This window comes from Enhydra lutris, unplaced genomic scaffold (genome assembly GCF_002288905.1).
Source record: "Enhydra lutris kenyoni isolate GAN:26980312 unplaced genomic scaffold, ASM228890v2 scaffoldscaffold22, whole genome shotgun sequence".
Taxonomy (NCBI): Eukaryota; Metazoa; Chordata; class Mammalia; order Carnivora; family Mustelidae; genus Enhydra; species Enhydra lutris.
In genome coordinates this window covers 41,960,494-41,986,311 of record NW_019154106.1, presented here as the reverse complement: position 1 = coordinate 41,986,311, position 25,818 = coordinate 41,960,494, and the positions used below count along the sequence as shown (strand labels likewise).

General features: G+C 52.4%; 1 protein-coding gene across 1 annotated transcript in view; it reads right to left on the bottom strand.

Moving 5' to 3' along the window:
- The window catches only part of LOC111149942 (USH1 protein network component harmonin), a 46,646-nt gene that overhangs the window by 5,069 nt on the left and 15,759 nt on the right, over positions 1-25,818 (bottom strand). Inside the window, exons 9-24 of the mRNA XM_022507215.1 lie at positions 25,339-25,423; positions 24,167-24,226; positions 23,948-24,004; positions 23,494-23,636; positions 22,399-22,464; positions 21,915-22,039; positions 17,659-17,708; positions 13,640-13,792; positions 11,990-12,106; positions 10,970-11,452; positions 7,681-7,800; positions 6,644-6,694; positions 3,982-4,023; positions 3,419-3,472; positions 2,762-2,861; positions 88-194 (exon numbers count right to left, since the gene is read on the bottom strand). Coding sequence (XP_022362923.1) covers positions 88-194; positions 2,762-2,861; positions 3,419-3,472; positions 3,982-4,023; positions 6,644-6,694; positions 7,681-7,800; positions 10,970-11,452; positions 11,990-12,106; positions 13,640-13,792; positions 17,659-17,708; positions 21,915-22,039; positions 22,399-22,464; positions 23,494-23,636; positions 23,948-24,004; positions 24,167-24,226; positions 25,339-25,423 — 1,813 coding nt within the window. The remainder of the gene's footprint in view (positions 1-87; positions 195-2,761; positions 2,862-3,418; positions 3,473-3,981; positions 4,024-6,643; positions 6,695-7,680; positions 7,801-10,969; positions 11,453-11,989; positions 12,107-13,639; positions 13,793-17,658; positions 17,709-21,914; positions 22,040-22,398; positions 22,465-23,493; positions 23,637-23,947; positions 24,005-24,166; positions 24,227-25,338; positions 25,424-25,818) is intronic.

Genomic DNA, 25,818 nt, shown 5'->3' with positions numbered 1-25,818 from the left:
GCACCCCGACTGTAAGCTCTGGCTGCAGAGGCCAGGGTTTAAGGCAGGCAGGCAGGGGAGGGAGGCAGGGAGCGGGTTTGCTCTTACCCCCTGACTCCAGGCCTTCTGCAGGGTGGCCTCAGCCTCAGCCAAGGTGTAGTCCGTCACGATCTTGCCATTGATGGCCATGACCTCATCCCCTTTCACAATGCCACCTGCAAGAAGATGAAGCTGACTGGGTACCTGGGCTATATGTGACATGTGCCTGGCCCTGGACTTGGCAAAGGCGGTGGGAGGTGGGTGGGCAGGAGGTCCCTGGAGGGCTGCAGAAGGAGCCTGATTCCCGGCTTCTGATGGGCTCAGAAGGCACAAGGGGAAACAATCCACCAGGTTACTCAGAGCACTTCCTACCCACCCTGCCCACACTCCCTCACCTGAGCTCAGAGGAACTGATGAACTATTCACCCTAGCCTTGTACAGGCCTCTGCTATTCCAGAGGGAGGCAGACCTCTGTTACCGATGAGGTTATCAGAAACATGAGCTAATTCTGTGAGCTGTCCCTGTCTGCGCTCCAGGTCTGCTGGTCTGCGTCAGGCCCCTGACCAGGCCAAGCTCTCTCCTACCCTGGAGTCTTCATAAGCTGTTTCACCTGGGACACTTGCCCCCTCTTTCTTCTCTTCTTCTAGGGCTGAGGTGAAATGTCTCCTCCTCAGAGAAGACTGCTCTGACATGCATGCAATCTCAAGCAGGTCTCTTCTGTTCTCTCAAAGAGTCCCAGTCTCTTCCTGCAGACCATTCTCACAGTTTGTACTCATAAATCTATTTGCCGACTAACGGTCCCTCCCACCAGACTGTCAGCTCCACTAGAGCAGGGAACGTCTCTTTGGTTGACCACTATATCCACAGCAATTGCCGTAATACCTAGCACAAAAATGGGAACTCAATATATTTCTCAAATAAATAAATGATGTTAAAGGTCCTCCTGGATAAGATGACCTGTAGTCCGATAAATTTGGGAAGAGCTGAGTTATAAGCTGAGCACAGTTACTCACTGCAGAACTTGTCAGAGCCTTGAATATGCTAATATGTATTGTGGCTTTCCAAGAAATGGATAGACTGTGCACAGTTTCTCATATATCTTCAACTTAAGAACCTTTAAAAAATGTTTTTAAGGACTTTTCCTTAGTTCTGGTGTCCACAGCAAATTCTCTGGATTATGGTGAAATAATCACCCAGAATTCTTGCAGGCATGAAGGCCATAAGAATGTAATGATTGATACTGAAGATGATGTGGCAGTTAAAACACATGTCGTCCTGGAGAAAATGTCAACAGCCACTGGTATGCCCAAAGCAGTGTGGGACCAGATGTAGACAGCAGCCTTCTCTGGCAGTGGGCCTGGGGAGAGGTCACTTTTTCTTTTTGTACAAATTCCAGATGGAGCCTCAGGAGCAAGTGGTTGGGCTGTGGCTTTATAAGGAGGATAGGACCCCGGAAAGGTTACCCATTTATTCTGGTCCTCTTCCCTTGCCAGATACAGCAAACATGTGTCCTTCCCTCAACTGGCCCAGAAGTGAGGACAGAAGAGGAGGAGGGTATGGGAAGGACAGCCCTGGGCCATGGCACCTGCCTCGAAGCGGGCCCCCCTCCACAGCTGAAATGACAGCTTCGAGTGTGACTGTGAGAGCCAGGCTTGAGCTTACCAAGGCCATAGGTGGCCAAGCTGGACTCGCCTTTGTAACCCACTGAACCAGGTGACTTTCCCATCACCCCTCCTGCTGCAGGTGCTTACACACCCTCCGTCCCACCAGCTGGAGCCTAGAACTGCCCAGAAGGGACCTGACCATGGGATTCCTGCTTGGGCCTGGAAAGGTGAGGGGCCGGAGGCTTCTCCTTCGAGGCCACCGATTCCTTCACAAAAGACCCACGAGTAGACTCCTGGTATTGGAAGAAGAAATCACTAATGGTGAGTCGCAGACACCCTCGGACAGGTGAGTGGTTTTAGACAAGAGTAAAGCGAAATGACCAAATGGCTTGGGTTCCAGTCCAACCTCCACCACTTTCCAGCTGTGGGTCCTTGAACAAGCATTTTACCTTTCTGTGCCTCGGCTTCCTAAGCTAAGATGAGAGTAATAATAGTATCTACTTTTGGTGCTGTCGTGAGGATTAAATGAATTAATAATACATGTGAACGCTTTAGACACAGAGTAGGTGCAGGAACTTAGAATCACATCCGGCCCTTGGAGAGCTCTTGACAGATGTCAACCCTTATTATTGAGGACGGGGAAGGTTTGGATGCTTTCTCTCTTGTCTTTACTTGTGCTGCCCCCTCTTCCTGTAAAGTTCTTTCCCACCATCATGAGACTAATATTGACTTATCTTTTAAGGCTCAGCTCAGGTATGGTGCTTGTAGGGAGACTTCCCGTTGGTCCCCTTTCCCTTAGTGGGTCAGGGGTCCCTCAGGGTCCCACAACTTTCCTCCATTCCCCCAGTCCCCTGTCAGCTCTTAGCACCCTGCACTGTTATGGCTGGAATCTGGCAATTCTGAGCATGTTCTCACCACTAGATGGGGAGCCCTGAAGGGCTGGGTGGGGTCTGGTGGGCTGTATGCCCATAGTCCTGGCACCATCTTATGCCCACGGGCAACATGTGGGACTCAGTAGACGGACGGGTGGATCCAGATGGGGGAATTCTTGAGCAACGGTCAGCCCACTTCAAAATAGGCAGCCGTGTGCTTTCCTGGGTCCCTGTACAACCACTGGACTGTGGCTGGTCCCCACTCACCATGTCGCTCAGCAGCTCCCCCCTCATACACAGCCGAGACGACCACCTTCCCGATCGGGGAGTCCACACCGCCTTCCAGGGCCAGATCTAAGGATCCCTCCTGGATGGAGAAAAACAGGCCCTCGAGAGCCAAGCAGACAGCAGCCTGTGGACAGCTGGGTAATCAGGAGCCTCTTGACAGGGCTATAAAGAGGGCCACAGAAGCCACGGGGCCAATGACAGTGCCATCAGGGAGGAAAGGGGGCACGGACCCTGAGTGGGGCCTGGGTGTGCGACTCCACCACAGGAGGGGACATCCTTGAGGCAGAAAGGAAAAGTGTGAGGATCTGAGGAGTCACCCAAGAGTCACCTCCAGAGTAGGAGAAGCAGGACACCAAGATGGGAGGGGGCTAGGGCAGAGAAGGGTGGTGGCCCGCCTGACCTCCAGGTCCCCACATACCTTCTTTTTTTTTTTTTTTTTTAAAGATTTTATTTATTTGACAGAGAGATCACAAGTAGGCAGAGAGGCAGGCAGAGGGCGGGGGGAAGCAGGCTCCCTGCTGTGCAGTGAGCCCGATGCAGGGCTTGATTCCAGGACTCTGAGATCATGACCTGAGCAGAAGGCAGAGGCTTTAACCCGCTGAGCCACCCAGGGCTCCACCCCCCCCCCCAACGTACCTTCTTAATGCGCAGGAGTCGGACATCCTTCCCTAGGATCTGCTCTGGAGTGAACTAGAGGGAACAGACAGTAGGGAGCCTTGAGTCTGCCTGGAGGATGAAGGTGGGGGTCCCACAGAGTGTATGGCCAAGGGGACCCTTCCCAGCCCCACACCCATCGGTCTTTGCCTGGGAGTCCCAGACCTCATGGGGGCTGCACAGACCCACAAAAGTGGTAACCCCAGAAATCCCAGATCCATTCTTCCTGAGAATATTGGGAGGGCTGGGCGAGGCCATGCCCTATAAAAACCCAGCAAACCGCACAGCCCCGATACACAGTCATTGCTCAGCAAGTGTAATGGTTCTTACAACCCCACTGCCCCCCAACACACACACCAGTCCTATGGGTCATTCTAGAATGCTGTCTGCAAGGAACCCTCACAGAAAAGAGCAGATGGGGCTCCTTGGGGGTTCCTCACGTGCCCCACCTCATCCCTGGGACCCCCAGGGCACGAGGGAGCACATTGTAACCCCCACCCACATTCCTGGGATGACTCCCCAGAGGGAGGAGCCTGCTCGCTCACCATGGAGTAGGGGTCAAAGCCTTCCTCGTATTTCCGGAAATCCTGGAAGCAAAGGGTGGGTGTTAGGGCCACAGAGAAGATTTTCCTGAGGGTCATTGCAGGAAACAAGCTTAGGGCACAGGAAGAAGATGCAAATGGCTCAGATGTAGGGGAGAGAGTGGGGGGCCAGATGGGGCCCAGATGAAGATGCAGGGAGGAAGCTGGAAATCCCAGTAGGCAGAGCACCCCTGCCCGGGGGAAGCCAGAAGCTACGCGAGCATTTGGAGGAGTCCAGCCCTGGACCCGGCATTGCTGCAATGGGGTGGCCGAGTGTGGCTGGCAGGCGCTCCTGCTGATGTCCAGGAGGTCTGAGCAGCCCCCGTCGGCCTTGCTGAAGGCCACCCACAGCCTCAGGTCCTTTAGGCCCTCCCTGATTTCCTCCAAGTTCTCCTGCGAGGCCAGGTTCAGGCTCTGGGGGTGAAGGCCCGTTCTTCACCTAGTGCTCTGATCCCAAAGAAGGACAACACTGCTGAAGAGGCAGGTCTCCCTGGGGACTCCAGGCACAAGAGGACACTGGTGCAGGGTGGTGGGCCATGCAAGGGGATGTCAGGCTCCAAGAGGAACAGGGGCGTCTGTGCTCTCCCGGTGCCTAGCACTGTTCTTAATGTAATGCTTATTTAGGATGTAAGAGACCTCTCAGAACGTCAGCCAGGAGAGGATGAAGGAGAAGACTTGTCTCAGAGAACAAGGGCTCAGAGAACAACTTAGTGAGGGCTGTGGAAACAATGTCCCCAAGATGTAGAAACAAGTTGATAAGAAGGAAGATGGGGGCAGAGTCAGCACACACTCCCTTCCTTAGGAATCCCCCCCAGGGAGCAGGAGCCGGGGGTCCTCAGACTCGGGGGCCAGGCATGCCAAGTCCTAGGTAGCAAAGCCTTGGTTAGTCCCCACAGGCAGGCAGGAGCAGAGGGGGAGCCCTGTGGAAGAGGCCCAGGGAGGCCCTGCTGGACCAAATGGTGCCATCCCCAGCACACAGTTCCCTGGGTCACATCAGGTGTCCCATGAGGCCTGTGGTCAGCATTAAGAGGAGGCCACTGTCTCTCTTTGCCCAGCAGGCAGCAACAAAGCTCTGGGCACAAGATGAGGACCAAACATTTTGCCCAGCAAACTCCTGGGCATCAGTCTGCCCCCCACTTCATCCAGGCTTTGTCACCCAGGCTCAGCCCCACAAGGCCTGGGAGTTTGGAGGCTGGCACCACACAGAGGCCACTCCCAGGTGAGTCTCTGGGCATCAGAGCAGCAGACAGAGGAAGGGAGGCAGCAAATCCATGTGCCAGAGAGGTCAAGAAGCAGGATATGGAGTCAGTGCTCTTTCACGGAGGGCCCTGATGACTTCTGGATATTCCTAGAAAACTGGACAGTGCTGGCTGTGCGTTTCCCCTTCTCCCTCCCTGTGAGACTCTGCTCTTAGAATGGGCATGACTGCAAGGGTTTGTGTCTTGTGCGAATTTAAATCATACACATATAAGCCACTACAGCTGGTCAGCCCTTGAAGAGGGAGCCCAACCCTTCATCCAACAGATGGAGAAACTGAGGCCCAGAAGGCTGACATTCATGCACCCAAGGTCAGCTAGCCAGTGGGTAGTAGAGCAAGGGTTCGACTTCCAGTCTGGGTCTTTGGGCTCCTCCCTTTCAGCCTCTCCCCCTTGGAGGACTGTCTGTACCCTAAACAAGGCCTGAAATGTCTACCTCATGATCACAGTGCTTTGCCAGCGGGGATGGTGGAGTGGGTAGGAGCCTGACCTCTTGGATGCAAATCTAGGGTCCAACAGCAGCTGTGACTTCATGGGCACGTTTCCTAACCTCTCTGCTTCAGTTTCTCGTCTACTTACCTCCTAGGGTTGCTGTAAAGATTAAGTAAGTTTCTATGCCTTAAGTATTCAGACACGGCACTTGGCCCAGTGTTAGCGGTCGCCTGTCACTCGCCAGTCCTGGGTTGGGAAGCCTCTTTTGCAAACTCCCATGTGAGGCTGACACCTCTCTGTCGCTCAGCCTGTAGTCTGGTGGTGGGTTAGAGGTGAGGTTGGCTGCGAGATCTTTCTCTATCTGGGGATCTCTTCCACAGGTGGTGGCGAGACAGCCAATCAGATGGCTGGCACTGTGAACACAAGCCCCCGGGAGGTGGGAAAGTGAGTGGCTGCTTGCCTGATACCACGCACAGAACAGGAAGGACATCCACAACCTTGTTGAACCCAGAAGCACCCCGACAGGTAGAGGACCTGGACTGCCACTTCCTCCCTGACCGGTTCAGTGCCAGACAGAGCCGCCTTGAGGGGACAAGACCAGGGAAGGGGCAGGGAGACACCTTCTCTCTCAGGGCTGGATCGAGGGCCCAGCGTGGCCTCTGCGACCCTCTGCGGGTTCCCTCTGTCCTGCTCCTCTTTGAACAAACAGTAGCCAAAGAACAGAGCCCCCAGGGTTCCTGCTGCTTTCTCAGCCAGGGCACAGGTTCTAATAAAGCTGGGGTCCCCTCCTGATACGAGACCCTTCCCCACTCCTGGCTGCAGGCAACAGGGACATGGCTCGGGCCTGAGGCTCTGGCAGATCACCTCAGAGCCAGCTGGCACTCCCAGAGAGAGAGAAGTCAGAGCAGGAGGAACAGGGGTGGCGGGGATCGCTTTACTTGTCTGAACGCTGTCTGGTAAACCACCATCCTCTTCAACATCTCCTGTGGCTGCCAGAAGAAAAAAAAAAGTTCCACTCTGGATGATACCGATAGGCCTCGTCTGCCCTCTGGTGCCAGACCCCGGGCCTGCCAGCCTGGGGCTGCCCTGCCAACTTCCCGCTCCAAGTAGAGGCGGCCTGATTCATGTCGGGGGCCGGCCCGACACCCCCAGGTACAGCAGTTCCCTGGTTCTAGTCAGCAGACACGCCCTTTGTCACCAGGCAGGGGACGGGCACGCAGGCCTCAGCAGGGCTTATCACAGGGGCGTGAACTTTGCCCTTTGGGGAGCTGACGGGACAGCAAAGGCTCAAAATAAGTATCTGAGCTGTCCTGCCCTGACATTTGGATAGGGTTTCCTTGAAAGGGGAAGAAAAATTCTGGCATGACTCTCTTCCCACCAGAGGTGGGAGGCCAGTCTGAGCCTGGCACCCCTCTCCAGGGACATGGGGTTCCGCATGAGTCTCTCAGCCGTAGGCGACTGGGGGTGGGCAGACCTTACTGCTCCCCCAGGGCCACACCTCACACTCCCAGTCCAGTGAGGAGTGAGAGGCAGGATGGAGAGGGTGAGTGGCTACTCTCTGGATGGTCCCCCACCTGAGGTGTTCCCCATCGTGCCTTGCCAGGACTCAGAGGCTGAGGCCAGGGCCAGTGGACTCACTGGAGGTTTAACAAGATGACAGTGGAGGTAAGAGCCTGAGCTCTGGAGCCTGATCCGGCTCTGCCCTGGGCAACCGACTTACCCCCTCTAAGCCTCAGTATCCTGACCCACGGTGGGCAAACAGTAAGCCTGAGCTGTTACCATTCTTACTTCTAGAGGGAGCTCCAACCTGTTTGGTACCCTCATGGATTCATCTCTTGGTCAAGAAGTCAGAAGCTGGCTCGTAATGTGAGCTTGTACCCCCACCTCATTCTCCATCCAGAGGCAGCGGAAGCCAGAGGAGACAGCCCTTATCTGCTCCTCCGGAGATGCCTTGGAGGGGTCCCAAAGGGCTTACCAGGACCTCAGATTTCACAGCCGGCCTGTAGATGAAGTTGGGCTCCTGGTGGACCATGACGGGCTTGGAGATAGTGGACACGCCAGGGCCTCGTGGAGGCTGTGGGCTTGGGCAAAATGTCTACAAGGGTTAGTGTAAGAGAAACCCCATGAGGGCATGGCAGGAGTGGTTTAGGCCAACCAAGGCACTTTGACACACATGCAAATACACACCATGCACTGGCTGAGCCCCCTGGGTCATTCACCCTGTTGGAGGTTGTGTGATCTTCAGCAGAGAGACAAGTCCATTGGCCACAGTGTGTTTTGAGGCCACAGAAACTACTGAGTGGCTCTGAGAAATCAGGGACTTGATTTTGGGAATGCCAGCAGCCCCTGTCACACAGAGGATACACTTCCCAGCTCTCTCTCAGTGGCCGTGGGTGCCATCTAGCCTCCTCTCTCCCTGACTGCACACAAAGCACCTGCTCAGGTCTTAACTTGGGGGTCACTGCTTTTGGAAAGCTCTTCTTCTCTCTGCTCTGACTCATCACAGCACCTGTGTTCCCTTATGTCCCCCCAGATATCACGATAGTCTCCTGCTTGCTTATCTCTCGTCCCCACCAGGCGGTCTGGGCAGGGACTGGGCTGCCTGTTTTGCAGTGGTTCTCCAGTGCCAGGCATAGTGGCTGGCATCTAGTAGATGCTCACTGAACATGCGGAATGAATACAGGACTTAGTAGTATGCTGGGCACACAGGATGGTACCTGGGGGTAGATATGGTCATGAAAACCTTCTTCCGGCAGGTCTGGTGTGGCAGGCATACGTGCCAAGCTGACAGGACTGTTCCCAGCACCCAAGGTCTGCTGGTGGCCGGGACGGTGTTTAGATGCAGTAGTGGGGTTGCCAACGCTGTGTGCTGCCAGCGACACCTCTCAGGGGGGATGCCACAAGAAGAAGCTGGGGCAGGGTCGGGGTACACAGGCCAAAGTGCTGACACGGGAGGCTGAAGCTAACCAAATAGCAGCCCCCTGGCCTTTAGGTCAGGAACAACCCTGGCCTTGATGTCACTTAAGACATTTAGGTCCAGTTCTTCAGAGGCTCCTTATGTGGGAGGAACTTTCAACCTTCCCGGTACTCTGATCTGGAACGAACAGTGGGAACTTGGTGATTGCTGGAGGAGTCTGAGAAAACGGGACTCTCTTTTGAATCTTGACTTTGACTCAAAAGTCTACAGAGTTGGGGTGCCTGGGTGGCTCAGTCGGTTAAGCATCTGCCTTTGGCTCAGGTCATGATCTTCAGGTCCTGGGATGGAGCCCGTAGTTGGGCTCCCTGTTCAGAGGGAAGTCTGCTTCTCCCTCTGCCTCTGCCCCTTCCCCCCACTTGTGTGTTCTCTCTCCATCAAAAAAAAAAAAAAAAAAATTAAAAAGCCTATAGAGTTTACCTCTAATCTCATGCTCGCAGCTTCACCTGAATTTTCTTGTATCCTGTCACTGTGTCACCATATCACTGATCATGGTTAATGTCTACCGAGCCCCCACTACATACCCACCATTCTAAGTACTAACTTTGAATGAGTTCATGGATTCACTCATTTGATCCTCATAACAGGCAGGTGCCAGTAGCATTCCCATTTTACGGATGAGAACCCCCAGGCTCAGACAGGAGAAGTAATGCCTGCCCAAAGTCCTCCAGCCAGTGGTAGAGCCAGGGTTCAAACCCAGGCGGTTCTTCCCCACCATCTGTATATTTCCTGTAACTTTCATGCCCTTCCTCCCAACCTCCATGTACTGTCATCCTTCAATGCTCAGCTCATCATCCCCTTACTCTGCAGAGGTTCCTTCCAGCTCCCATTAGAATGAATCCTCCCTCTAGCACCGGCCCTGTGCCATTTCATAGCCGAATCCTATCTGCTCAGCCTTTTATCCTGCAGACAGCAAAGTCCAGGAAAGCACGGGTGTGCCAATTTACTCGCTGTCCCCTGCAGCACTGACCCTCTCTCCCCCCTCACACAGAGACACAAGGCTGGTGCTCAATCAGTGCTTTTGTGTCACATTTGTCAAGGAAAAGCTGCTGCCCATCCTGACAGGGGGGACTCACACAAAGGATATGACCTCTGTGTCAGGCTAACTCAGCCCCCTGTAAACCCGCTCCTGGCTGGGTTCTGAGATAAGACATCCCTGGAACATACAGATATGTCTCTGTCAGAGCTGCAAGGCTCAGGACCCATCAGAGGTCGAGAAGGAGTCCCCCTGAGAGTCCCCTGCCAGAAGCTTCAGCCTGGCACTTTCTTTATTCCCACCTTCCCCCAAGCTCTCCCTAATGCTCTGAAATGCTTATTATTCTGTTCTTCATGCTGGGCCTCAAATCCGTACAGAGAAGATTAATAAAAACAACTGATCAGATTCTACTGACCCCCCTCTCTCAAACCTCCTACCCTTAGCTGACATGAGTTGCTTTAACTCTGACTCAAGCCTGGCCCCACGGCTACTGCAACAGAGGAATATTTTATTTGTCCCCTCATGGGATCAAAGCTCCATATCTTCCTTGGGGATTGCCTCTTCCAAAATTGTCTTTGGATTAAGAACCATTATAAGAAATATGTCTTTTTGAGAAAGATCACTCTTCAGCCTCCTGACATCCGAGGGGGAGGAAAAAAAAAACAACCCTAGTCTTTTTATAGTAAATTTGGAGATTTCTAGGAACTCTTTGTCTTCATTTTTTTCTATAGCTGGAAGTTGGCCAGAAACTTCTGGGTATTATACTCCAAGCCAGCGGAATTGGCTAACTCCATAGAAAATGCACTGTAATGTCCGAACCCTGCACCAGACAGAGTCATCACTTCATTTACACAGCTTAATACTGCTTCACCGCTTTGCCTCCCCTCTTTTTCCCCTGTTAACCTGGGGATCCTTTTCCCATATTCCCGGTTTTCTGAGCTTATATCCAGAAGTGACTGGCTGTGACACAGAGCTCTGGCTATTCAGTAACACAGCCTTGCAAGTACCATACAGAATGTTACCAGCCCGTACTAGCCAAGAGGAACAAAGAGAAACCAACAGACAGGGATATGCAGTGGCTCATCCCAAGAATCCCAAGCAATTCACCATGCAGGACAGTACTTCAAAATTAGTAGAAACCACGCACATGCAGGGAGACCACAACGTGCAGATTGGGAGCTCATTCCTGGAAAATGGGCTGGAGTGATGTTTCTTCCAGTCTCCACTCGTGAGAGCAGTGGAGGATGGGGGAAACACAGCAGCCCCACCCACTCTTTCTGCTTTCCAGCGCAGCATGCAGAACAGGGACGGTACCTTTGGGGTGGGTGGGAAGCTCCGTTCAGGAACAGGGGAGTTAGTGGGCTTCCCACTGTGGTTCTTTGCCTCCCAGTCCTCTGTGGGATTTCCTGTGTCCCCAGCACGGAAGGGGTGGTTGCCCAGTGCCTCTTCCAGTGCCAAGGGTAGCGGGCGGGTAGGAGTCAGGTCTTGGGTGGGAACAGATGGTGGGGGAGGGATGGGAATGGGGGGTGGAGTGCGTTGCACCCAGGGTGAAGATGAGGCACACACGTGGCCTGATGATGGAAGGACTGGGGGTGCAGGGACTTTGGGGGATGGGGTGGAGGATGGAGGGTGGGGCATCACAGGTAAGGCGGAGGGAGTCTTGGGGGGATAATAGAACATGTCCAAGGGGATGTCATCCAGGTCAGTGGTGTGGAGGTGCAGCCCGCCTGCGAAACGTCTCAGGGGTGGGACCAGGGGAGACACAGAAGGCGGGGGAGGCGGTGGCCCCGTGGTCATCTGGGGGGTTGCAAGGAAATTCTATAACTGTCTGACTAAGGCTCCACTTCGCAATACATTGAGTATAATGCTTTTCTGTTTCTTTCGCTGTTGGAGACACACCGCCCACAAACCAGAATCATGGGGGTATCACTTCTCTGTCACCTAGGTGCTGAGGTGAGCCCACGTCAAGGCTAGGAGGGAGTGCCCAAATGCGGGACAAGTTATGCCACATGTGGGTGATAAGTGACGTAATCATACCGTTTATCATCTACACTGGAACAGACTTGATAGTGAGAGGGGCACTCTTAGCAAGGACTACAGGACAACACGTCTAACGGAGACCATCTCAGATGAGCTAGGACTTAGTGGTCACTCTGGAGAGGAGCCGAGAAATACAGATCTGTCCCCCTCCTCAAGAGACCAAGGCAGAGTGGGCTGGTAAGGGCGGCCCTGGACACTGAGGCTTGCCGGTGACTATCCTGCCTCCCGCTGTCCCCAGAGTGGGTCATTCTGAAGGCAGCAGGAGGGCGTCTGTGGAAAGAAGGACTCTGTTACCTCCGAAATCTCATTATCAGCAGAGGAAATCTGCTCAAGGCGCGTCTGACAGAGCCTTTCCACCCAATACTGAATCTTTTCCGATTCCTCAAGGTCTTCCCGCTCGGTCTCAGACACCTAGGACCCAAGGACAGTGCGAAAAGGAGAGGACAAAGGGCACACTGAGTCACACGTGGGTGGCGCACTCAAATCAGTAGCAGAGAAGCACTTCCTTAGAAACTACTGTTGGGTGTGTCCACTCTTCCAAAGACCCCAGCTTTTCTCAGCTGGTCCCCAGAAGAGGCAGAAATGATGAGGGAGAGGGTGCTGAGGAATCAGGTGGCTGAATGGCACTTGTAGGCTAATTCAGAGGAGGGCCTCATGCATTGTGGGGAACTAGCTGGGATTAGGTTCCCAGGGTCCCCACGAACTCTAAGGTTCATCTGATTCTCCAAGAGTGGCCCTTTATAAAGTTCCAAGCACATTCCAAAAGTTACTTTGCTCTTTTTCCACCCCTCCAGGCTGCCTTGTCCTCATAAGTACAAGTTCGATTTTATTTTTAATTTTGTAGCTTACTCATTCCTAATGCCAGACCTAATGCACTTCACATTTTCCAGGATTACTCTGGTTTGTAATCTAATCAGCTTGGCGTTCTGGTTCATGGAAGTATTAAAGAGAAACAGAACGAATAACACCTCCAATAGCTAGGGAGTTAGGGTCACCCAACTCACCAAGGAAATAGGAATTATTCATGCTGGATGATTGCTTTTTTCATGTCTTAAAGGGGACAGCCTTGGATATATTTCCAGGCTGAAAAGGTCTGCCTTCAGATAGAGCCTATTTTTTTTTTTAATTTTATTTATTTGAAAGAAAGAGTGAGAGAGCATGAATGAGCACGCACAAATGGAGGGGAGGGGCAGAGGGAGAAGCAGACTCCCCACTGAGCAGGAGCCCAACTCAGGGTTTGATCCCATGGCTCCAAGATCATGACCTGAGCCAAAGGCAGACACTTAATCGACTGAGCCACCCAGGAGCCCCTGGATATATCCTATGTTGATGGAAGCAGCCTCACACTCATTGGGGAATAGCCTTAGCCACCACATCTGCACAAAGGGGGTTTAGCCTCAGAACCGTACTGTCAGAGCCAAGGCAAGTTGGGGAAATCTGGTCTTAGACTCATAATCTGGGTAGGGGTTCCAAACTGACTTGGACCTGATGATAGGTGGCTGGAAGGCTAACTTTAGTTCTACAATCTAGGCAGAGAGGTTAGCCTTGTGGTCATACCCTACATAGGGAGAGAGATCTCATAGCCGCACCCAGGCTGGACAGGCCTAGCCTTGGGGTCCTACTCTGGTGGGGCTGGGATGGAGGAGACAGACTCAAGTCTCTAGCCATCTGTGTGACATCTGGGCAGAGAGGCTAGCCTCGGACCCATGCTTGAGCAAGGAGTCCAGTCTCTGTTCTAAACATATACAGAAGCCAGAGGTTAGTCTCCATGATCCTGCGTAGGTGGGATGAACCCATGTTCCAGACTGAGCAGAAGGGCAGGGCCCCTTCCATCCCTGGACTCCACTTGGGGAAAACAACTCCAGCTGGTTCCCTGGGAGCTTAGTGGGGAACAACGAGACTGGCCTTTGGGACGCTCACCGGGCCTCTGAGTAGGACACATACCTCCTGGGCCAGACGGTTGATCTTCAGTTGTTTTTCCTTTTCCAGCATTTCCTCTTTCTCTTTGTAAAGTTTTTGCTCAAACTCTAGTTCCTTCTTATTCTTTCTCAACTCCTGCAGGCTGTCATACTTGGCTTTCTTCTTATCCTTTCCTTTCTGAGCAGACATGGCAGTGTTTACATGACAAGGGTTACATGGTCATGTCGATGCTGGCACAGCACGGCAAACAGGGTGCTCAGTTCACAGACAACACCACAAAACCACCCTGTGCTGGGCCCATCCCTCAGCTCTGCCCCTCTGCCTTGGGCACTGGACCTCATGTTTAGGGCAGGCAAACTGCTGCGACCCACTGTGGGGTGGGAGACATAGGCCCTGTGCCAGCCAGAAGAACTGGCTTGCTCGTTCACTAGCTAGCTGTGTGACTATGGCTAAGTTCTTTAACCTCTCTGGGCCCGATTCACCTCATCTCCAATACAGAAGAAATACCTGTCCCACAGGCTTGCCATCAGAGCCAATAAAATAACGTCTACAAAGGAGCTTTAGAAACATGAGAGCATGATATAAATAAAATACATTGTATTTATGTCCTAGTATCTGGGCACATGCCTTCTCCATCATCCAGAGAGAAATGTGTCTCGTGGTTAGGCAACAGAGATGCATCCTGGGAGAGTCTATGGAAAATCTGGGAGAGCTGGCAAGACTCATTTGCAGAGATCCTCTGTCCTAAGCTTTAAGAGGTGGGAGCCAGCATCAGACCTGGGAGCCCAGAACCGGGGACAACAGATTTTGCTCTGATGCTTAAGCTTTCGAGATGCTTAACCTGTAGAGGCCTCTGAACTAGGCCCCTGAACTGAGGATTAGCCAGAAACTACAGGACTGGGAAAGGAGGGTGGGGAAGAGGATGCCCTAACTGCTTTATACTGATTGTAGGGTTCAAGAGGATTTGGGATAGGAGATGTAAAGCAAACAGACTCCTTATTTTTCCTGCTGGAATGGGACCCATAAAACCCGCTTTCCTGGTTGCTTCTCCCATGGGGTTGCAAGGAAGCCAAGGGGTAAGGAAGGAAGAAAATTAACGTTTACTTATGGATTTATGTTGATTATCTCATATGTAGGGATTACCCCCACTCTCTTGATGAGGGAGCCAGGCCCCAGAGAGGTGAAGCCCCTTGACCAGTGTCAAACATCTAGTCAGTGGTGGTGCCAGAACCTGCACCGGAGTTTTCTAGATCCTACACAGTTTCTCCTGTGCCCACGTGAGCTGGCAGCCCCTGGGGGCACGGCCGGAGGGAGCACCAGCCCCATCACACACAGCACAGAGGACAGAATTCGCACTCAGGAGAGGGGAGAGCAGAGACTGTCAGCATTCTGGGGTATTTCTGTGGGGAGGAAGAAATCTGCCTGTTCACGGAGCGCACCCCCATGCCTAACAAGCCTTCCTGGGGTCTTCTCTCAGAATTCCTCAATCATCCCAGCATCGAAGGCCTGGAACGAGGAACTGAGTTTCTCAGCACCGGCCATAAAACTTTGTCCACAGCTGGAGAGGCTTGGGGGTGTAGTTATGGATCTCTGACTGAGTCATCCTGCTTCCCCTCCTAAAGACAACCCCCAATTCCATGCACAGGTAATATGCATTGGAGGTGGTTCTCCGTCTTGGGGATAGAGGTCCACCCCCAGAGAAGTCTATGAACTGCTTGAGAAAATGATTGTCATTGTTTCAGAGTCCTGCCTGGTTCCTTGCCTAACATGTTCAATAGACTCTTGGCTCAGGTGATAGATGAAACTTGCCATCCTATCATAGATTGGATAATAATTCCCCCAAGAAGAGTCAAGAACATGCTGCCTAATGGCAGCTGCTAGAATAAGGGCATGACTTCCCACAGGGACCATCATGATAGGAATGGCCATTCTGTTGATTAAACAAAACAAAACAAAATAAAACACCGCCCCCCAGCCAAAAAAAAAAAAAAAAAAAAAAAAAGCTATCAGTACCAAGATTTTAGAGCCACGGCTCCTGGATGGGGCAGGCAGATGTGACAGTTTCTGACCCATTTCCAAGAAAGCAGCACCTGTTTCCTAATGCAGGAGGTTAAACTGTCCCATAGCATTTTCTACTGACCTCATACCAGCGCCCAGTATGCAGGTTACTCAGTGGCGTGGGAATCCGCTTCCCCTGCGGGACAGTAGGCTCCCGCAAGTAGGGCTGGTTTGCATGATTACTCAGGAGTCCTAGTGAAAGGCTTAGAACTGGGTCCTTCAGGCACTGACGCAGAATTGGCCTGGGGACCTTGAACGCCAGAGGGACTTACTGCCAGGTTAGGAATAAGACATGGGATCTTTATCTTCTCAGATCAGGGCAATTTTGTGCATTGACGATCTTGGCTGTAGATAGCCACGTGTATCACCTGGGGACTTGGTATTCTAGCTGCTGGGACACCAGGCGTGTCACGGGCTCTTGAGAAAGTGACAAAGGATTTTCAGAGCCAGCACGAGGGATGTGATTCTGTTGTCCTTTTAGCTGTCAGTTAAATTCATGGCAAATAATCCTTCTGGAAGGCAGATGGGGGGGGGTTTCCACTGGCTTCTACCTGGAAGCAAGCTTTCTCACTTTTAGAAATGAAATGAAAACAAAAATACCAGCTGTTCAGTTATACTGAACTAATGAAGAGAGGAAAATGGGTCTCCTCTACTAATAGCAATTTCCAAGTGACATGATTTCCTGCGGGAGGTGTGTGTGTATGTGGAGGAAATGCCCATTCTCTTACATTTGGCTGGTTATTTGTACCTGGAAAGGATTTTATCTATCCATCTCCTTTTAATTATTTTTTCCAGTAAAATCCTGTCTGTGTGCATGTATATGTGTGCGCGCGCATGCACCGTCTTCTCTAGGTGAGTTTTAGTAGAGAGAGTGCACAGAGAAGAATTAGAAATCCAACCCAATGAGACATCCTAAGCCTAAGAGTCAGGCTGTAGGATGAAAAAGATGGTCTTCTGAGACTGGGTCCTTCCTGAGACCACGGCAATGTGGAAAAGGAATGCCCCGTGGTACTCTGTCCTAAGTTGATTCAATGTCATATGGGTCATGATTTGTGTTCCTAGGTAAAGATGTCAACTTCTGTCAGGAATAATATTGCCATCTATTATTTCAACAGCATTGTGTTGGAGGAAGGGGGGAGAAGTTTCCTGAACATCAGATATTCCCATTTTACAGGCAGGGAGAAGCTACATATCATCAAGGTCACCCAGCTGTCCCCACACTGATTTCCAGGGAAAACGACATGCCTTGAGAAAGACCTGGTCGAGTGCTAATGCCTAAATGAGTTCACCCAGATTTATGCTGATTTCTGACTTCCAAATGCCAAGTCATCTCAAATATCCAATCTACAGACATTAACAGCAGTAGTTTCATAATCAAATGTCAAAGTGATTTAGAGAGAAAAAGGACGAGAGTTTTATGGGGCCTGGAGATGCGGTAATAAGATTTAGAGAGAAAATTCAAGGCCCAGGGACCAGAAAAATGCATTATTCTGGCACATGTGGATGCTTCCAGGATTGGTGTGGCTCGTCTCAACGACGCAGCGGCTCCCTGCCTGGCAGCCAATAACCTGGTAACCTGTGCTGTGTATACCCAACCTGATCTGCCACTGTCTGCCTGGGGCTTCTGGTCTTGGCCTCTGTTTCTCATTGGCAGAGGAACAAAAAGTAGAAGCTTCCTGCTGTGGCCCTATCCCTGCCCTGTGCCTCCTGGGGCTGATGCTGACCCAGGTGGCGCCAGATGGCACTTGGGTGGGTCTCACCCCCCAAATCTCCCCCCCACCACCACAATGCTTCTGTGACACCCCTTGGCATTTGATGTCAGCCTGATGGGGACGCATGGACAGGTCAGCCCTCCAAGTGAACAGTCAGGCTCACACAGGTTAGAGTTCACAGGAAAAACAAAAAACAAAAAACAAGGCTTGGAAAGGCCAAACCCCACAGCAAACCCAGTGGCAAATGGCACAGCACCCAGCCTCGCGTCCTACCTTGCGGATGGTCGGGAATTTGCCATCGTAACGATAAAACCACCCAAAGGCTACGAGAATACAGAGAACAAAGAGATGAGCCGCGGTTCTGCTTGGCTAGGTCATCCCTGGGTAGCAGCCCAGGGTCGGAATCTCAGGCAGACCCAACAGCAGCAGAACCGCTCCTGGCACTGACTCACCCAGCCTCACCTGGGTCACCAAGCAGGCCCCACGCTGGACCGAGACAGGCCCCGATTCCCTAGGGCCCCGCCAACCTGCTTCTCCCCGGGACACTGGCTTCAGAAGTCAGTGCCAGAAAACCAGAGATAGCCCTTGTGGGGGGACGAGCTTGCCCAAATCACAGCTGCAGTGTGTGAACACAGAGCCTTGCTGAAAGAGAACGGGGCTGCTCCTGATGGCTCGTCCCTCCCGCCAAGGAATGGCTCGAGACAAAGGCGAGCCTGGGGCTCTGCCTAGAACTTCTGTCACACGGAACACTGCCTTGTCTCATGGTGCAGCCCACGTGCTCCACCGTCGATGCTGAGAGAGAAGACAAAGACCTGGGCCACCTCTGGGAAAGGCAGCTCAGGCGGCAGTGGGCCGATCCACCCCCAGAAAAGCCAGATCACCAGGGCACTAGCCGCTTGCTCTCCCAGGCAACAGCAGGATAGGGAAACACCTTGAACCTCAAGCTCCCTGGGCCAGCAGTGATCCCCTAAATAATTACCCACCCTGACCAGCTAGAGTTCTAGAACAGGATCTGGAAAGCCTTCTGCTGGATCAAGCTTTAACCCCTTACTTGCTGGATCTTGGGGATATCTAGGGAGTCCTGAGGGAGAGGCCAGAGCAGCAAAGGAAAGACCTGGGCTTGGGCAGTACTTAAATATCTGAACCCCTCTTTCTGTTGTTCTGGTGTGCACCAGTGGACGTTCCAGCCCAGTCACCAGTCCTGTCCTCAGGTCTGGCATGCCGTTCTTGGACTAAGCCGGCCTTGCAGGAGCTTTGCACCCACCCGTGGTCCCCACCAGCTCCTTAGGGCTGGGTGTCTGTAGGGCTAGCAGGAGGCAGCGGGCAGGGCAAGCAGAGCAGCAAGGCCAGGGAGCGAAGCGGGGGCGGCAAACCTGCTCTCCCTGCTCCTCTGTGCCTCCATCCGGGTCTTCTGCTGGCTCAAGCTCGGGCTCCACTCCCTGATCAGCTACCCGGGAAGAGAGGAGGAAGCTGGTGAACCGAGAAGGGCTTGGGAGACCAAGAGGCCGGAGGTGGTTCCCAGGAGCCTGATGACTTATGACACCCTCCTCTCCAGAAACAATGAGGTGAGGGGCAGAAACGGGGCTCAGAGGCCCAGACCAAACTGCTTTGCTCTGTGATGGTGCATGGAGTGTTTTCAACCTCAGTAGCTTTAGTTTTCCTGTCTGCAAAATGGGGTAACGACAGGGGCCTCTGATCTGACAGCCAAGTGAGAAACCTTTTGCAGAGCATTCTGCTGACACTTGGGAAGTGAGGGACGGAGGATGGGAATATCTGAGTATTAAACACGTTTGGTGCCAAGGGCTTACAATGGAAGAACAGGTCCTCTTGGCTGCTTCTCACCACCTTGGGAACTCTGCGTCCCCAGAGGATGTCAGAGCTATGTGGGCAGGGATGGAGATCCAGAGTAGGTGAGGAAATGCCAAAGAGTAAGCGGGGGGAGGGGGGGTGTGGTTATTAAGACATGAATTTTGACATCACGTGGAGAATAGCAGATCATCCATTCCAGGGGCTTCCAACCTGGACTTTGGCCTCCCTAGGACTGTGGAAGGGAGTATATGAGTCTGCTGTGAGCTGCTTATTAATATTTCAAATCTTAATTAGAAGAACTTGCCCATTCATCTACGAAAAGGCTCTAAGTTAAGTTCCTTTGCTTTTGGCCCAGTTTATGTTTACTCAACAGTGGAACATTGATGCTTTCTTATGGACAAGAATGACTACTTAATAAAATAATAGGAAAACAAATGATTCATTAATGGTGTGATAGGAAAAACCTGAACTTCTAAACCATGGGGCCTGTTGGGGGTGGAGGCTAATGGTTGGGGTCCTGGATGGAGAGAAAAGCCTAGTAATAATCTTACTTAAACCTCTTTATCTCCCAAGGGTGCTTCCAACTCTGGGATCCTTAATAATCCCCCTCCCTCTTGCTGGGGCTAAAGAAAGCTCTTCTGGGGGTCTCTTGACAATCTGTCCCGGCTCAGCAGAATGTTGGGACTCTGCTGAGTCAGATATGGGGAGGCAGGCCATGCTCCTGGGACAGGTGTTGGCGAGAGGAGCAGCCGGTCCCACTGACATAATTAGGATGAGCACTTTCCTTTTCCAGGCAAGAGATGCTCCCCACTCTTTCCTGTCTGTTCAAAAATGTATGGTCCACCCCTCTCAGGCACAAACCCCCAAGTCAGGTATAACCTATTGGCTAACAGGGCCTCAAGGCTGAAGAGTGGCCCAGGAGGAGGCAGCGGAGGCCTGGTCCCTGCTGGCCCAGGGTAACAGGGACAGTTCTGGCCTCCCAGGGATGGGGAGAGAAGCAGGAGCTGAGCTGGCTTGGAGGCCTTCCTGCATTTCCTGACATTCCCAAACGAGATGGAATTGCTGGTGCATATAGAGTTGGATGGAAGCAGCAGCTGCCCTGCCGAGCAGGCAGGCAGGCTCGGGACATCAATCCCATGCTTTGTGTATTCCCTTAGAAGACATTTATACCTTCAAGCAAAGGGAATTCTTGCTCCTTTTATTCAAGAAGATTGATTTGGCTTAAGAGCACTAAATAAATAAATACCTAGAGAAAGGGTTTTTATTTTTTATAGTTCCTGAGAGGGTGTGTTTGCTCCGAAGCCAAGACCCAATTTCTAGAAAGGTACTAAATTGACTGGGATTACTTTCACAAGAAGCAATTAAAATCAATTTCTCTCCTTCTGAAGCTCCTGTTTCACTCATAAGAGCAAATTAGCTCCCTGACTAAAACAGATTATTCACCAGGAATTTAGCTCTGGCCACATCCTCGACTAATACCAACTGTCGTGGGGGGAGGTTGATGAGAGCTTGCTTTGTTCTTCGGAGAGGAGCGGGAGATGACACCCTGCCCTACAGCCAGGAAGGAATGTGCTAGCAGATGTCTGCCCTGCACCAGGGAGGGGTGAAATGGAACCATCCAGATGCCCTGCCCAACCTCTTCGTTGACTGTGTTGGCAAAATGATGTCCCTCTAGGGCTCAGGTAGGCTCCAAAGTTGGGGCCAGGGTTGTCCAGACCCCATCACAAGATCCTGCATGGTTGCGATACAGCAGAGATGAGGAATCTTGGTTCTTAGGTATAGGTTCACCCCATCTCTAGAGGTTCCCAGGTCAGCTGAGCATAATCAGCTGCAGTAGAACTGGCCCTTTGTCACGTAAAGTGAGAGTAAGGCTCAGTATGGAATCCTGGACTCGTGGATGCTATGGCCCCCAAGCTACCTTGCCTGGCTTCCTACCACCAGCCCACTGGAGCAGCATGGAGCGTGAGCCCCCACTTTGCCCTGGAGGTGTGAGCTGCCCTGTGAAGAGACATCCCGGCAGCTGGGGTTGACAGGTGGACCAGGGAGCAGGCGGTGGAGGCCCTCCCTGAAATTGGAGGTAAGAACCCAGGACCAATGAAGAAAGGAGGTGCGAAGGGCGGAGGGAGCTGAGCCCCAGGATGGCCACAGTGTAGGCCTAAGAGTGGTCTCAGTCCTGTCCCCAGCTCCATCCTTGAAGGGGGGTGACCCTAGTGCACACACGGGGATGCAGGTGGCAGGGGCACCTAATTTAGGTAAGCTCTCCCCACAGTTACCCATCAGCCTTAGAACCCCAGTGTCCTCTCCAACATGAGCGCTTCCCCTCTTTCTGGCTGCTGTTGCACCCACCTCTGACTCACAACCAGGTAGGACGTCAACATGTCCCCCAGCAAACCGAGATGATGATCCCATGAGCTGCTCGCTTTTGCCACAGCTCTCCCCTCCCTGGTCAGCAGCCCCACGGCATGGGGAGACTTCCACCTGCCTGAGTCTCTGTCATGGGGGAGAGCCTGGTCCCCGGGGACAATGGGACAGAGAGATTCCTCCCACCCCAGGGCCCTGGCACGCGGCTGCCCCTCCATGAAGAAAATGCAGCCCAGGGAGCCATGGGCTCCTCACCTGGGGAGGCGGTGGTGAATGGAGGAAGATCTGCATCTCTGTCTAGAGATTCCCCAAACGCCCGGCCCCAGAAGGAAGCCCCTCCCCCAGCACGTGATACGTACACTTAGGCTTGCGAAGGGGTATTGGGTGCACTTCGGCGGTGATGGTTTTAGGTGAGAGCAGCTGTTCCTTTGAACCCCAGTCTTCTTCCCACTGCTTCTTGAACTTTTCCTCATCTTCTATAATCCTGAAATAAGATCCCCATGCCTGTGACTGGGGTCAGGACTTTCACAGGCTCCCCGTCTGCCTATCGGGAAACCCTACACAGCCTGGGGAGAGGCTGTGCGGCTCCAGCTGCGGTGAAGAAAACACTGGCCCTGGTTCTTGTATTCTACAGTGAGTGGGAACGCCAGCCTGGGGATTATAGGACCGTGTTCTAGTTATCCCAACATGACAGGCTTTCCTAGATCTATGGAATGGCTACAAATAAAGGAGGATCCACCATGGGACAAGAGGGCCAGGCAAACTAGGCCTGGAGGTGGCCTCTGGCCAGCCACAATCCTGACACAGACAGGTGTGTGCAAACACGTGGACCCGAGCACTCACTGTTCCATCTCCTTCCGGTATCTTTCATTCTCCTCTGCTGCCTTCTGGGCAATTTCCTTTTTCCTTCTGAAACACAAGTTCACAATGGCATGTTGGAGCCCATGCGAGAGACGTTCACTCTTCTTGTAGCTAATTCCTGATTTGAGAAAGGTTTAAAATTTTTCTTCCAGGCTCCCTTCCAAGGATGCCTGGACCAGATTTGGATGCCGGGGGAGCAGGTCCAAGAAAATCTGGGCCCTGGGCTCCGGTGTGGTTTTGTCTGGCACTGCTGAGCTGAGACTCTGCATTGCCAGGGATGGGAGGCTGATCGCAGGAGGCCACACTCCGTGTCTACCTGCGAACACTTAGATAAAGTGACTGAGGACAGGCAGGGCCTGGCTGGAGCGAGGTTGTCCAGGAGGAGGGCCCCAGACCCCATATAGTCAGGGCTGCCGGTCAAGGCCAGGCCAACGGGTAGAGGTATTTCTAGAACTGGTTCTCTAGGCTAATTCTGTGATGGGGAAGAGGTGATGATCCTTTCCACCTTCCTTTCCCAAATTCTCTTAACACTCCTAGTATGTATCTGGATTTGGATTTTGACAGTGGGTCTTGGTGTGTGTGTGTGAATTGCTCACCAAATTTATTATCTCAGTCTATCATCTCAACCAACCCCGGGAAGAGTGGGCCTTCTTACCACAGACAGCCGTGAATCCCACCCAGCTTGGCCATAAGTGACTTGGTTCACAAGTGGCTTAACCTCTCTGAGTTATAAGACCGCTCAGTCTCCTTACCTGTGAAATGGGTTAATACCACGTATCTTCCAGAGCTACTGTGGGAATTAAGTAAAACATAAATACTGGCCCTGATACAATGCCAGCCCCACAACTGATACTCCACAAATGTTAGCTACTGCTAGTAGTATCCTCATTTTCCATACTCCTGGGTTTTGGAAGTCAGAGGCTCTCCTCAGCTACAAGAGAAGAGCCTGGTGGTCTGGAGACAAGGGATGGATGCACCAATCACCCCTGAGCCCATGTGATGAAGGCAGGATGAAGGTGGCCCGGGACACATCAGATGGGGGGGTAGGGGAGGCCTGGCTGGCCACACTCCACTCACTGTCGCTCCATCTCCTGCTGCTCCTGGAGGATCTTGTTGGACTCCATCGCCAGCCGCTTCTGCATGAGAAGCTCCTGCCTCTGCAGCTCGCGCTGCCGGGCCTCCTCCAGCCGCTCCCGGTCTGTCAGGAACAGCTCCCGGCCCTGGGGGAGTGAAGAGAGGCCCCCCACTCAGTCTCCCGGGGAACCTGGGCATCCACTGCCACAGCCCCAGGGACCAGGATGCAGGTTGTCTTCTTATTACCATGGCCCCCGTGTTAGTCACTGTGGCTCCTGGTCGTCTCTGAGCAAGCTTCTCCTGGCTGGGCAGAGATCTCTCCCTCCACTCTGTCAGAGCTTCAGGAACGGAGACCTCTGGCCTTTTCCAGGAGGGTGTGGCCGAGATCAGGGGTCTGAATGGCTGGGGCTGGAGGTCAGGGGTTAGGGGCCCCCTTACCAGGGCATTCTGGACTTACGGCTCCAGCTACTATGGAGATGGTCAGGCTGCGGCTACTCTTCAGCACGTTCACGGCCTGGTGGGGGGACAAGAGGACAGCTGGCTGAAGCCCAACAGACTAGAGCAGTCGAGGCCTCCAGGGAGCACAGATGGTCTCAGACCCCATGGTAGGGCGAGGGAGAAGAGAAGTGAACGGCAGACATGATAATGGCCAGCGACCCAAGACCCCACATCTCACCTCCTTGTGGTCCAAGTTGGAGAAGTCGATGCCATTGACTTCGACAATCTGGTCCCCTGTCTGGTGGAGAAATGGAGAGGGATCAGTGTGTTTGCACTACCTGTAAACCCACTCATCCACGGGAAGGGCTTCCCCTCGTGTCCAGGGTCAGATGTTGAGCCTTCAAGTGGCTGCACCTCAATTCTTCCTGATGAACACAGCAGTTAGAAAGCTCCCAGGACACCTCCACTTCATATCTCTTTTATTAACTGTCAAATATTATGCCCTTAGAGATTCATTCCTTTGGCTTAATTTATGACATTCACTTTAAACACTCAGTTTGTAGACATAGGATCCTTTGGGTTTCTCATATAGCAGAGGCTATGCTGAGCCATAATAACAATTTGTATAATAGCTAACATTTGTCAGTCCCTTACTACATGCCAGGCAGTCTGAAGCATATGTATTAATTCATTTAATCCAATGACTCTAGAAGGAAGGATATTTCCCTAGAGGAAACTGAAGCACAGAAACAGGAGTAAACAGGAGTAACTTGTCCACAGTAGAGAGAAAGGGTTCTGGCTCTGGCACCAGACCACCTAGGTTTGAATCCCAGCCCTATCACACTAAGTACATGATCATGGAAAAAGCACACACTTTCTGCAGGTCTCTGTTTCTCCATCTGTAAAATGAAGATAATGACAGTACCTAATGCTCAGAGTTCTTATAAATTTTATTTTTTAAAAAGATTTTATTTACTTATTTATTTTGGGGCAGAGAGAGAATGAGTCGGGGGAGAGGCAGAAACAGACTCCCCGCTGAGCAGCAAGGAACCCAGGACCCCAGGATTCTGACCTCAGCCAAAAGCAGATGCTTAACTGACTGAGCCACCCAGATGCCCCAAGAGTTCTTATAAATTTGTATAAATTTTAAAGGCCTTAGGACAATGTCCTACCTATTAAACACTCAGCGAATGTCAATTATTATTACTACATTTCCAAGCTCAGGACCAAAGGCTCTCAGAGCTGGAGAAGACTGTAGAAAGGTCGAATGTGAGCCTTCCCATGGGGGTGGGGAGGAATCATCGGCCAGTGGCTGCTGAGAGAGGGCTGTGTGGGAAGGCCTGTGTCTCTGTTGCTCTGTGATCATCGTCTGACCCGTCCCCCCACTGGGGCCATGCCAGGGTCGCTCACCTCCAACCCCACCTCGGCAGACAGGGAGCCAGGCTTCACATTGCTGATAAAGATGCCAGGTTTCTGGACAGGCCCACTGGAAATGCTGCGGGACAGACGGGAAATGCAGATGAGGCTCTGCTCATCCCTGCAGCATTGTTCATTCCCAGTGTCCTGTCCCCTCTTCCCGCATGTCCAGTGCTCTGACCGCTCAGGACCCAGGTCACTCATGAGGCTCAGTTACCCATGGTGCTCTGTTGTTTACCTGTCATTTTCCTGAAGCAACAGCCACAAAAAACTATTTGTCATTCCCCGCTATGCAATCCCTCACCCAATATATGGCACATGCTGTTTCTTTTCTCTTTCTAGAACTTTCCTAGTCATTCCTTAAGACTCAAATGCTATCTCTTCTACAAGGTTCTCACCAAACTCCTTACTCTATCCCAAGCCTCAGCTAGTTCCTCCCTCCTCAGTACTCCCAAGATACCCCCACCAAGGATG